The sequence below is a fragment of the Aplidium turbinatum genome, chromosome 8, assembly GCF_918807975.1.
Source record: "Aplidium turbinatum chromosome 8, kaAplTurb1.1, whole genome shotgun sequence".
In the NCBI taxonomy this organism is placed as follows: Eukaryota; Metazoa; Chordata; class Ascidiacea; order Aplousobranchia; family Polyclinidae; genus Aplidium; species Aplidium turbinatum.
In genome coordinates, this window is record NC_137479.1 from 19623247 (window position 1) to 19636264 (window position 13018).

Below are 13018 nucleotides of genomic sequence, written 5' to 3' on the forward strand. Positions count from 1 at the left end.
ACCATCCCTACCAGTAGCGTAGCCAGGAATCTTCAAAGGGGGGATTGACGACTCAGGGGCGGGGGGTCTCCCCAAGAAAATTTTGAAAAATTACTTTGAATTTGGTGCATTCTAAGAGCATTTTCAACAAAAATGTGGGTATGAATATTCCTGTAAAATGGTGCTGTCCAGTGGCATAGCAAAAAGATAAGATCATGTTTTCTTCGGCATTTTTCGGAAATAAAGCTATGTCTCTATGTTTTCTTGTTGCTAATTCCTGGCTGAGATGTTTGGTATTGGCAAAACTCGCTCTTTTAATGCAGTTTTGTTTAAAATTAGGCAATTTTTTCGCAGCATCAGGCCAAAACAGGTCGTTAATATCTACATTGTGAAGTAAACTCATGATTCAACGTCTGTAGATGACATAATCTAAATTGCAGAATTTTTAATCTTGAGACAGTAAATAATTCTTTGCATTTTACTAAACTGTTGCAGGTTCACTCAGTTGATGGAATCGTCAATTTTACGTCAAAATGCAAAGACAATGGACAAACTTACTGAGTTGTTTTTCTCGACTGAAGCTAATTTTCCTGGCATCACGTGCTGACACGTTGCTCTCTTGTTTACAATCTGTTCTTGAGTTACGCGATTCTCCGGGCGATGTTTTGACATCATGAAACATCGAACCAACACAAGCGTACGCGCGATATTAGCCATCCTGTTTAACAATCGATAGCACGACCTATTGTTTTCTTTGGCTGCTGTATTTAAGCTGACGGAGGGTAAATAAGTTACTAAGGATAAGTCAATGCAATGCATCAAAGTGCTGGATCGTTTAACTTTTGTATTCATAACGTAAAATCAACGCAAGTTACGCAACTTACATCTGGCCATATTCCTTGTGACCACATCTTACCAGCAAACCTTATAAATTGCTGCAATGTCCCCAAACGTTTGAGCGATAACTGGTGTCTGCTAACTTATGCAGTGACCCATTTACCGCGATTGCGGCTGTTTTCCGATTCGTTCGGGAAAATCTTTTTAGAAATCTGCCTCAAAAGAAGTTTATTGAACACCACAGCTACAGCACTTATGACGCCATACCAATTATAACTTCAAACGAGCACAAGTTGCGGTTGAAATAGTAAACATTTTAACGCACGAGATAATATCAAACATATTGATTGAACAGCACACACAGCACATGCCATACAATGCTACAGTAACACCAATGGCCAGATATCAAATTTCATCGTTTATAAAAGTTTAGCGTATATCGACAAGTGTTGGGACATACCCAGTCTTCACATTGTTTCAGTCGCTGGCGTAGGGCGACGCGAAAACCATGCAGAAACGGAAACTTCTGTCAGAATGTGGAATATGGTTCATGAAAGCGACTTCCGAGTGAATCATGGCGAAAAAATGAGCCCCTTTCTACATTAATGTCGATTCAAAGCACCACAACATCACAAAAACAATGCAACACTAGCACTTTCAGAAAATAAAGCTCCTTCGTCAAACATGGTGGAGAGCAATTAAATCAAAAAAATTGTAAGTCATCGTGAAATCTATTCAACAAGATATAATTGTCATTCGTTCATACTAGTAGCAATATCTCATGACAGGCCTTTCATACAGACAAAGGTAAATGCTTACATTCGGGGAAACACACAAGAAATCTTTCTGAAAAGTCTGCCACAACTCGAAGTTCTTTCACATACATGTTCTCTATTTTACTTGTGACATACCATCACAGGTATTTTGGAATGATGGAGAACATAATCGCTCACAGATCCGAGCACGGTGCGTCTCAAGACGCCGTGACCGCAGGTGCCCATCACTATCATGTCCACACCAAGATTTTCAGCTTGCTTGACGATGCCATGACCTGGCTTGTGTTCAGTAGCTTCAACTATCACCTTGAAGTTCAACTGCAATGAATGATAATATCAAATAAATGCTGTGGAGACTACATGAATCAATATATAATAATTGCATTAAATTTTATGACTTGTATATTATCTTAATGTCTGCAGACGTTGAATCATTGTAAAAAATGGTTGATTTGCTGTCTGAGTTCTGAATACTTCTGCAGTAATAAGTTTGTGAACCAAACATGAATATGTTCTTTGGTACATTTTTCTGTTCATTTATGATGAGCAAGCAGCCCAACAACTGTAAAATTGTGATACGCTACTATGCCACATGACACAATGGCTGATCAACAAACGGGGTATTGGGATAATGGGATTTATGGTAAAATGGGCTTTTCTAATGTTTGGGTAACTGAGGATAATTTCTCCGAATTCCAAATTTCCTAAAATTTCCATATCCAAATCCCTGTCATTGTAAAAAACTTTGAGAAACAGTACTAGACCTACAACTTTAAACCTAAAGATGGGTAGGCATTACCAATACAATGGCCATTGTTCAACTAGTCAATAGTCATATTCAAGACCACATTCAAAGGTTAAACTAATTTTTGTGGGCAGTTTAAGAAAAACAAGGTTAAATGTTTTTCTTTTAGGAATATTTCTGAAAAGCTGGCAATAATTTTTTAAGGAAAGCCCTTTCAATTTCCATTGTTTATGACTAGTGTTGCTGTTGCAACTAAAATTCAACAGATGAACATACATCTTTCAGTCCAGAGCATTTGTCAGTGAACTTGTGCTTGAGTTCATGACACTTCTTATGGTGCTCTGCCATGATTGCTTTTATTTCTTCAGCAGGAAAAAAAGAACCACCTAAAATTCCAAAAAAAGTGTATTCAGTTTAAGCAATAAACAAAAACTTTGTAATACCGTACTTGCATTAAAATGACATTAATACAAATCTAGATACAAACTGTTCAATCTTTGTGAAGACTATAAAGTTAAAAATTCCTGCTAATATAGAACATAAGATGGTTGATTAAGCAGACACAATGAAAGTTTACCAAAACAAAAATGTAAAAGAAAAAAGTTCAACTAACTATACTAACAAACCAGTGCTAGTGTTATTGTATCAGCTTCAACCTTACACCAAAAAATTATGACACTTTTAGTACAGTTTCATTTTCAAATGTTAGGTTTGTGAAGATGTTCGAACAAAAACTGCAGATGCTCTAAACAAGAAATATATACTGTATGGTACCAATAGGTATAAATCTGTCAACTCCTTCAAGCATAACATTATAATAGAATTGGTAAAATTTACTGTATATATATATATACATACAAAGCAAAGGCACCACCACCAAAACTTAATTTCAAATAAAATAGTCATGGGGATAATTTTTAGTTTTTAAACACAACTACTTTTGTTTTTTCTATCTTTATCCTGCATTGCGGGAAAGCGGACTTGAGCGCTATGCATAGGCGCCGGGTTTTGAAAATTGCCGGGGGGGCCAAACTTTCTAGCCGACCATTGCTTACATTCAAAATCCTGATGTTTGTTTGTCAGCATTGATGTTTGTTAGCGTCTATCTGCCATTGTATATCGCCAAGCTTTATAATGTAGGCTCAGGCCTCGAAATTCACGGCGGACATGTCCGCCGTCCCAGCATGTGATGTCCGCGGGAAGTAACATCTAGATCGGTCATATTTGTCCGCCGAGAAATAGCACAGGAACTAGCGATACAAATCGTCATTGCATAGCACGAACAATTGTTGCGATAATATATTTTCCAGCGCATTCTAGCGCGCATCTAGAAAATGTGAATACTGTATCCCTTAGCTTCCATTCAAGGAGGAAAACTTTGGATTCTTACGTTGCTTCAACGATTGATGACATTGAATCAGCGTAACAAAGGTAAATTCTTCGCTAAGAATCGATAGGAGTACAGGTACTTCTACACTAATCACGCGCAATTTAGTTCACGTTTTACGTCACAATGTCTGGCTTTGATCTCCAAGTAATAATGATACGGCAAGGTTGGTTGCTAAATTAGACTATACGAGTAGGCTATTACAGCAAGATGCAACAAAACTTATTAAGTTTTGGTATTACAGTAAAAAAGAAAAGACCCAAGGAAAATTCACTTTCGCTCACATGACACGCAAAAATAAACTTAAAGAAAAAAGCCTGTAAAACTTTGCACAGCAGAAAATAGTAGCGTTGGTGTAGTAGCGTAGAAATTTTCCGACTCCTGCCCAGAGCATTGTGACGCAATAAGCAACACGACCTCGTTCGGTGGAAGTTAATCAGTTACGTGACGTATTGACCAGCTACACGGCGCTTTGACTCTTCAAGCGCAAGTCGTTGGTTTGATGAAAGCCTTTCAGAGTGACTTTACTGATTTTTTAAAAAGCCTTCTAAAACCGTAGTTAGAGTTCTGAAATGGCGAAAAATTATTATCAAGATAAAGTGATTAAGCATGACGATCGACGGCTAAAACTGGTGTGTCCGCCATGAGACTGAATTTGTCCGCTGAGATAACTGCTCAGACCGGACACGTTTGTCCGCCGTCAACAAAAACGAATTTCGAGGCCTGTAGGCTACTTGTGTGGTGTGGAAACAGAGATCAATTGGTAAAAACACAAAATTAAGATTGCTGCGAACTCTCGTTTTCCCAATTGCCACATATGGATGTGAAATTTGGACATGCAAAAAACGTGACATTAAAAAGTTAAAAAGTTTTGAAATGTGGTGTCACAGGAGGCTATTACGTATCAGCTGGATGGAAAGAAAAACAAATGAATTTGTTTCCCAACAAATAAACGATAAATGGAGTCTGATAAACAACATTAACCTTAGAAAATTGAGATATTTCGGACACATTGCAAGAAGCAACTCGTTGGAAAATTCAATGTTAACTGGGATGGTGCAAGGCAAACGAACAAAAGGACGACAAAAAATGAAATATTTTGACAATATCAAGCAAATTACAGGAATAAAAAGCATGCCGGAAGCACTAATAAAAACAAAAGACAGAACAAAATGGAGGCAGTTCATAAGGGAGATCACAGCTGATCAAACATGATCAATCTGTTGAAGAAGAAGAGGCTACTTCGAATTATATGCTGGTCACTTTGAACTTTAGCTCTTAATACGGGTTGATACTAAACTGAGCAAACTGCACCTCGTTATTGACACTCCAAGACAAAAAAAAGCGGAAGAAATCAAGAAAAACGTTTTTCAATCATTGTTTGCTTCAACGGCACCATGCTGGCGTTTATCAGCTACCGTACTTCTGTTTCTTTTGTTATCTGAGGAGCAGCGCTCTTGTTGCAACAAGTAGATCTTTTAATTGAGATCGATCCGCAATGAAGGTCAAACTAACGCAAATCTGAACTTAGAAACATTTGATTTAGGATTATTTTTTAATAATTTACGGGGGGGCAGCCACCCCGAGCTAAATTCACGGAGGGGCGCCGCCCCTCCGCCTCCCCGGAGTCGGCGCCTATGGCGCTATGCATCGGTGTACGCCTTCCGACGTACACCTGACCGGATGCAACCTAGTTCGTACCCTGAACAGTTCGGACCCTCAGTTCGTACCCTGAAAAGATCGAGAAAAAAATAAAAAAAAGCGGAAGTCGCTGACCGCAGTTTCCGCAAACATTTTAAAATTTTCCCCCTGAAAAGATCGAGAGAAAGATAGCATAAAGCCGAAGCTGCGGATTGCAGTTTCCGTTAACCCTAACTCTAACCATAGACTAATCTATAGACTATGCTCTAACCCTAACCTTCGCTGATCGCAGATTCTGCACACATTCTTCCGCAGTTTCCGCTAACCTTTACCCTAACTCTAGTCTCTAACCATAGACTAATCTATGCTCTAACCCTAACTGATCGCAGTTTCCTTAAACATTCTTCCGCAGTTTCCGCTAACCTTTACCCTAACCATAGAGTAATCGATGCTCTAACCCTCGCTGATCGCAGTTTCCTTTTAAAACATTTTTCCGCAGTTTCCGCTAACCTTTATCCTAACCCTAACTATAGAACAATCTATGCTCTAACCCTAACCCTCGCTGATTGCAGTTTACGCAAACATTTTTCCGCAGTTTTTGCTAATCGCAGTTCCGGCTTACCCTAACTCTAACCATCGAGTAATCTATGCTCTCTAACCCTAACCTGCGCTGATCGCAGTTTCCGCAAATATTTTTTCGCAGTTTCCGCTAACCCTAACCCTCGAGTTTGTTTGCAGAAACTCCGATCAGCGACTTCGGCTTTGTGCTATTAAACTGCGATCAGCGACTTCGGCTTTTTTTAATTTTTTCTCTCGATCTTTTCAGGGTATGAACTGAGAGTCCGAACTGTTCAAGGTACGAACTAGGTTGCATCCCACCTGACCCACGTTGCAGTCGATGACAATGTCTGTTTCCAGTTGTCTACTTTACTTATGACTTAAATTTGGTACTACCTATTACTTGAAATCGACCACTGGGTAGAGGCAATTATCGTAAAGTTTCTTGGCCAGAGAAACAACAGCAAGTGCCGGTGGCTGGAGTCGAACATGCAGGCTCTCGACTGCGAGCCCAACGCATTAACCACTCAGCCACTGCTGCCGATAACCACTACTGGTAGTGGTATGCCGCTACTGGTAGTGGTATGCCGCTACTGGTAGTGGTATGCCGCTACTGGTAGTGGTATGCTAAAAAACACTTTAAAATGATATTTTTTTGCCTGGCAGAATAGATAAACTTTTATTAAACTATCACAGAAATCTGTTTTATAGTAGTACCTACCCATTGTGTAGCTAGATGTTGGCATTTTTGGTTGCTCCACTTCATGAACAACAAAAACCTCATTGTCACTTTTATGGCAATTAGAGAAATACCCTGAAATTAAGTTGCTAAATTATTATGTGATGGCAAATTATAGGCAAAATGCTCTCCCACCTAGCCTAATGTTCTGTAGGTTTTTAAGAATATTTCAATAAGTTCTTGTGGGCTTAAAAACATTGAGTTAATAACACTATTACACTCAAATTAAGAAATCACTTTCATCACATGAAAGACAAAACATCACAGTCTTAAGTTAAGATACTTTACAAGATAAAATCTAAATATTGCAGACAGTAGGCTTAGTTTTTAAGCTTTGCTTTAAGAAATAGCAGTATGCTTCAATGCAACTTGTTGACATTGTCACTCACTTTTGTCAGTTCAGTTTAAAGTGTCAAGCATGCATAATTGGTAATGCATATGATATAGCCTAGACTCTTCTAGAAAGAAAAGCATTTTCTTCAGGATTACATGTTGGTATATTAAACTACAATTGCTGTAATATTAGTCTAATTTAGTTGACTTATTGTTGCTTTAGGCTACTGTTGTTGATAACTATTTTTTTTTTCCTTTTTTGTTGTTGTAGTTTTTCTTTGTGTTTGTTTGTTTTTTCTGTACTATTAATCCAATTATATATTGTATCCAGTAAAACATACCATGTGGGGGCACCTTGACTTAGATAACCGCATGGTTTTTTCGGTGCCTCCATGGTGTAGTTTCCATATAAAAAAAGCTATTTGTTATATCTCCTGATGTGTACATTGAAAATGAATGTGGAGCTATGCCGAAATAAACTTGATTGATTGATTGAATAATTGGCACAGCATACGGTAACACTCAAACTTACAGTTAAACGCTTTTTCGGCACACTCGCTTGTATCGACGGCAATCAAAACCTTCATCGTAACGGCTTTCAAGCAAAAAAATAAGAATTCAACTGTTAAAAAGTAACTGCGGATCCACACAAAATAAGCTTGTACTAATAATGCAATGCAGCACTTAACACGTTGCACGTATTTATACTGGAGCAGGTCCAATCAGTTGAAGATATCCGCCAAGCGATGAAGTGGAACGATAAAATCAAAGTTGCCAAGTTGTTCATATTTTTGAAAGCACAATTTCCCCATCGGAACAAGCCAAATATGTCAACAATCAACCAAGCGTGGTTGGTTCATATCTAAATAATGCTGAAAATCCCAAGCTTAAAAATTAATCATTCAGATGATGTACAGGCCTACCGGTAATCATCTATGAATTATGATCATCAGTAGGGCACAAAGAAAAAAAATTACGCATAGCCTACTGAGAAAATGCTGTTGAAACTACCTTATCATCAGGTTGGGAGGCTCTAGCAAGCAGTATAAACATGTGAGCACGATTTTTGTATGAAAATTATAATTTTCAAAAGTTTTGGATTTTAGAATTTTTTAGATGTCGACTGAATTTTTTCTTACTAGCCAGCCTAAGAAAGGTTATTATTTAGTGAGTGCAGCACTAGGGTAGTGATTAAGGCTCACTTTGAAGGTGAAACCGTTGTTAGAAGCTCGATAGTTTGACATAAATTTCAGTTTTAAAATATGGTTGCTATGCAGGGAGATTGGCCCATTTCGTAGGTGGGTACGTTGGTCACCATGGCCAACTTGCCTTCATGGGGTATTATGATAATAATTGACTAATTAATACGATGATTTATTTTTGCAAGATTGAAGTATCATCAAGTATCCAAAGTACGGTAAGTAAATCGCGGCTTTACATCAGCAGCGATCAATAACAATAAATCAATAATACACTTCTTAACAATGTTTTTATGCCACAGATTGCGATAACTTTGGTAAGTATTTATAGGCTACCAAGAAAACCAATCGCTTAATTGTGTCTCAGCAGGAGAATGAAGGGGGTTAATGATGTTGAGGAATGGTGTGAGTCAAAGAAAAATATGCAACCACTTCTCAAGCGACTGTCTAAAACGTACCTCGTTTAGGAGATACATCAAAAAATGTTCCGATATTGGTAGGCTACCCATGCAAAAATGGGGTTTGTAGGCCTACTGCAAACAAGGTCCTATACCTATCAGCAGGGGCTCCGAGAAGGGGGGAGTAGGGAAAATTTTCCTCCTAGTATAGCATTGTAAGGAAAAACGAGTCGTTTTTCGTTTTTTCACGTTTGAGGGAGCCCATTTTTTGCTACTAAAATAATAGTGTTCTACCAACTTCACAAATAAACAATTTTTTGAACGAAATAGGCAGTTTGAAGCATTTTTTGATCATGGTAGATGCTATAACTTACCGTACCGTACTTCAAATGTTTCTCATCAAGAACAAATCATTCTCGTATTAAGGTAGGCGATGTTAAACTGTTTCAAGACGTAAAATTTGATGCTGTTAAGCCTACTGATTTCTGCATCATTAAAGGGTTTCTATTTGTTAAACTTGAAAACTGGTGCTGCTGCGTTTGGCTAAGCGTGTAGCTACTATTTTTGCTTGACCAACTGAACCTTGACTTCAAGAACTTGGCCAGGCATATTGATCCAACATTTCTGGAAAGATTAAAAATGTTCAAGCAAGATTCACTTTAAGGGAAGTAGGCTAGGCCTAGGCCTAAACCCTTTTTGCCTATTGTCTGCTTATGGATATGGATATCATTGCTTAGGCTAAATCTGTTTGGGGTTCGTAGTGTTGTCCAGATGTAGCCTAATAAGTTAGCATTTCTGGAGATTGATCGACTGTAGGCTAAGCTGCTTGTGGCATTTTCAATTGTAACCCGGCCAGATAGGAAATTCTAAAGAAAGCTGTATCATTCAAACAGCCTATACTTGCACAGTTTCAAATCTTTGCTTCTTTGCATTTTGTGGATTATTGTTTTAAACAATATTCACTCGACTAACCTATTCATACAGCGATAAAGAACTGTTTAATGGATAGCAAGATATTCAGTGGATAGATGTCCGCCCTGATAGCTCAGTTGGTTAGCGCATGTGACTTCGTGAACGAAGAAGTTTTAAGATCAAGCGGCGCTAGTCCGACTCTCTTGAATGTGCGCTTGAGCAACGCATTTTGAGGACTGCTCTCAATTCAGTGGCACCCAATGGATGGAATAATTCCCCTGTAGGCCTAACAGCATTTCAATAAATGGGAAACTTCACTCTGTCAACATCTAAAATCGGCTCTGCGTCAAATGCCTCTACAAGTGTTTTGAAACTACAAGGAATAACCTATTCAAGGCTTTGTCAGCCCAAGGATAAAGATTTAAAACCTAATTTTAGGGCACAGAAATTTGTAAAGAATTGTTTACGATTCACCATATAAACCGTGGCCACGCTCAAAACCGATTGAACGGCATATGCCTGATGTGCAGTTAAATCAGATGTTGCAAAATCTTTATTAGCTTACTTGACGCTGTGACCCGCAATTTTGCATTGCAAAAGGTCCGGAATGGATTGAATGCTTTGTTGAGCTATTTTCATTGCCTGTATTGTGTGCTTATAAATTTTTCTCCACTTATAGGCCTACTAAAATTACCAGCTACAATATAAGTTCGATTTGCATCATGATTGGAATAAAAGGCTACTGGTACGCAGACTTGTCAAGAAGAGGAGACGTCATCACCGACCCAACAACGGCTCTTCCAAGATTCCACTCAACAAACAGACAAAAGTGGATAACAGGATCGTCAGCAAACACGCCTGCACTGCCTAAAGACAACATAGCCTATAAGAAGGGTACATTCAGCAGTCTTGGATGCCCACACTGCGAATTCATCATTCAGGACGTCGATCACCTGGTCAAGGATTGGCCAGTCACCAAAATCAGTGACGGCTATGGAGCAGTAGCCTATGCGTAGATGTTAATGCATGACAGTATATGTGACGACCAGGGTATGAAATGCGTATGAAAGCTGCAAACTACAATATTTTCTAGACAAAATAGTGAACAACCTTAGCAATTTTGCTGCAAGTGTAGTCGAGTGATTTTTGTTGATTTTCATATTAAAAGATTTTTTTTTTGTATTAATATATTGTTAAAATCTAAACTTCAAAGACATTCAATTTCACGCTGAGGAAAGTAGACCAAGTTCAGCTTACCATGCCACGCATGATAGCCTACAAATTGGTTGCTTTTATTTTTGCTAAAAAAAATTGGGCTCATTTTAGGTAGGTAGGCTATTGATAGGCAAAGCTGTAAAACGCTGTAAAACTCTAAACTTCAAAAAAAAATCAGGTTCACACTGAAGAAAGTAGGCCAAGTTCAGCAGAAAAAATATGATGCAACGCATATGATGCAAATTTGTTGCTTTTATCTTTGTTGGAAATTGTTTTTTAGGGGCCCATTTTTCGTATTGTTTTTCGACCAATTCTGATTTCACTCTGTGGCCTTGCTTGCCCCCCAGAAAATTTTGACAAATCTAATCTTCTTTTGGTCACTTTTTATTCATTTTTTAGAAGCAATATTTTTTTTTTATCATGATGCACACTTTGTAGCCTATGTAACCAAATTCATCAACATTAAAACTGAATTGGGGTAGAAGTCAGGGATATCTATAACTACGGGATTGGAAACTCTATGGAACTGAAAACCATTTTATACACCAGTAGGGTCACTTTTCTATGTGCGCTGCTGTGATAAATAATCACATAAATTGACCTCAAAGGGCAGCAAGTAATAGGCTAAACGAACAATCAAAAGTGTAACAATCAATTCACCTGCTGTAAATTGTAAGGTCTACGCTTGCCTGGTTTGTTTATTTGTTTGTATTCCATTAGTGTAGTCATGTTGTATTTTGTTTGCTGCTTAAAAAATTTCCAGAATGACTATTGGTTTGAGTTCTGATGACATCATAAACGGGTTGGTTTCGTACTGGGTTGGTCTGTGAACAAGTTGATGATATAACAGCATATTTCACTGATTGCTGAACACTCCTCATTTACTTCTGATCCTATTTGCAGTACGCAAAATGCTAAAGAACAACAGTAGGCGGTTTTTGGACTCGTTGCATTCATTCATTTTTTGGATTCATTGTTTTTTTTCTAGCAGCGTAAATGTACTTTTATAATCAATTAAGTTTTAATATGAGTGTACATTTTGTATTATTATTGTAAAATCGAATTTTGTATATCTCTTAGTCTGCATTTTATTTTGTTAATCTTTTTGTAGTCGTAGTAATGTGATGACCCTACTGATGTATAGCACTGAATAGAGTTTCCAATCCCGTAGTTATAGATATCCCTGGTAGAAGTTTTGTTTAAAATTTAAGTTAGCCTACCATTTCAAATTTTGATCTTCACAACCACAGAAAGATTTCAATTATTTATTTCTTGTAAGTTTGTATAGCTTAATGTGTTGTAGCCTTTCGACAAGTTAGAACTTCGACAATTTTACCTGAGGTGTGCCCACCTTTACATACAACATTTACACTTTATAACCTGACCTTGTAGCCCTGAACATTTATACTTCATAACCTGACCTTGTAGACCTGAACATGGACTCTGCTAACCCAATAAATCGCGAGGTGTGGAGGGAAAGACTTTGTTTTCGACAGAGAGACAGGCCACACCCTCGACATGAGGATTAATTCGTGGCCTGTATAATGAAAATTGGTTGATGATGATGATGAACTTATCTCGATTCAAATTGACATTTATCAATTTAATTATTATTAATTAACTAGGCTATTTGAGTGAGCAGTGTTTACTTCGAAATATTGCATCATTTTGTTAGTTTTTTAACACAAACATAGTTTCACTCCTTTAACTCCCAGCTACGCTTGCCCAAAGCCGTCGAGATGAACGAAATGTGGTTTGAGCGAGCGAAACAAACGAAAAATATTTGCAAAAGTGAAAAAAAAGCGTAAAATTACAAGCCGAAAAACGCTGCACAAACTAAATATGAGTGGGTCGAACCCTACTTCAATGTAGGCCTCAGTCGGGGGTTGGAAAGCAGTATAGGCTAAATACGGTCTTGCATGATTTAATTAGCTATTGATTATGGATCTTCTGTAGTATTTTTTAATGTTTTAAACAGCCAAAGAAACACTAAACATACTAAAATCAATGGGGCCCCTAACAGGCGTGGGCCCCTCTCCGGCCGGGGGTACGGGGGGCAGTTAACACGGCCCTGTTGATGACGACCAATGGGAAGGCTATTTTGGGCAATTGTACTAAATCAAAAATTAACGCTTCCGTCGAGTTTGTTGTTTGTTGTCGTTCTGTGTCAGAGACACACGTCACCCGAACTACAATATGACATCACTCTGAATAAAATATTTTTAAAAAGAATTAATAAATATTAGTTTTAATGAAAGCATGCGTTTTCTAACTGGAATATAGTCACACAGAAACATCA

At 38.0% G+C, this 13018-nt stretch overlaps 1 protein-coding gene across 1 annotated transcript; it reads right to left on the minus strand.

Annotated features, from left to right (window-relative positions):
- Window positions 1-1027: 1027 nt before the first annotated feature.
- LOC145775959 (universal stress protein YxiE-like) lies at window positions 1028-7730 on the minus strand. The gene is made up of 4 exons (XM_082587368.1): window positions 7528-7730; window positions 6645-6737; window positions 2614-2723; window positions 1028-1910 (listed from the first exon to the last, which is right to left on the minus strand). The coding sequence occupies exons 1-4, from the start codon at window positions 7580-7582 to the stop codon at window positions 1713-1715; spliced, it is 456 nt and encodes a 151-aa protein (XP_082443494.1). The 5' UTR covers window positions 7583-7730; the 3' UTR covers window positions 1028-1712.
- Window positions 7731-13018: the final 5288 nt, after the last annotated feature.

Bases quoted from the DNA above. Each gene is read 5' to 3' on its own strand.
- LOC145775959 (XM_082587368.1), bottom strand. From the start codon at position 7,582: ATGAAGGTTTTGATTGCCGTCGATACAAGCGAGTGTGCCGAAAAAGCG. The intron at 6,738-7,527 runs GTAAGTTTGAGT...ACTTAATTTCAG, and splicing joins TGCCGAAAAAGCGTTTAACT to GGTATTTCTCTAATTGCCAT. The intron at 2,724-6,644 runs GTAGGTACTACT...TTGGAATTTTAG, and splicing joins AACATCTAGCTACACAATGG to GTGGTTCTTTTTTTCCTGCT.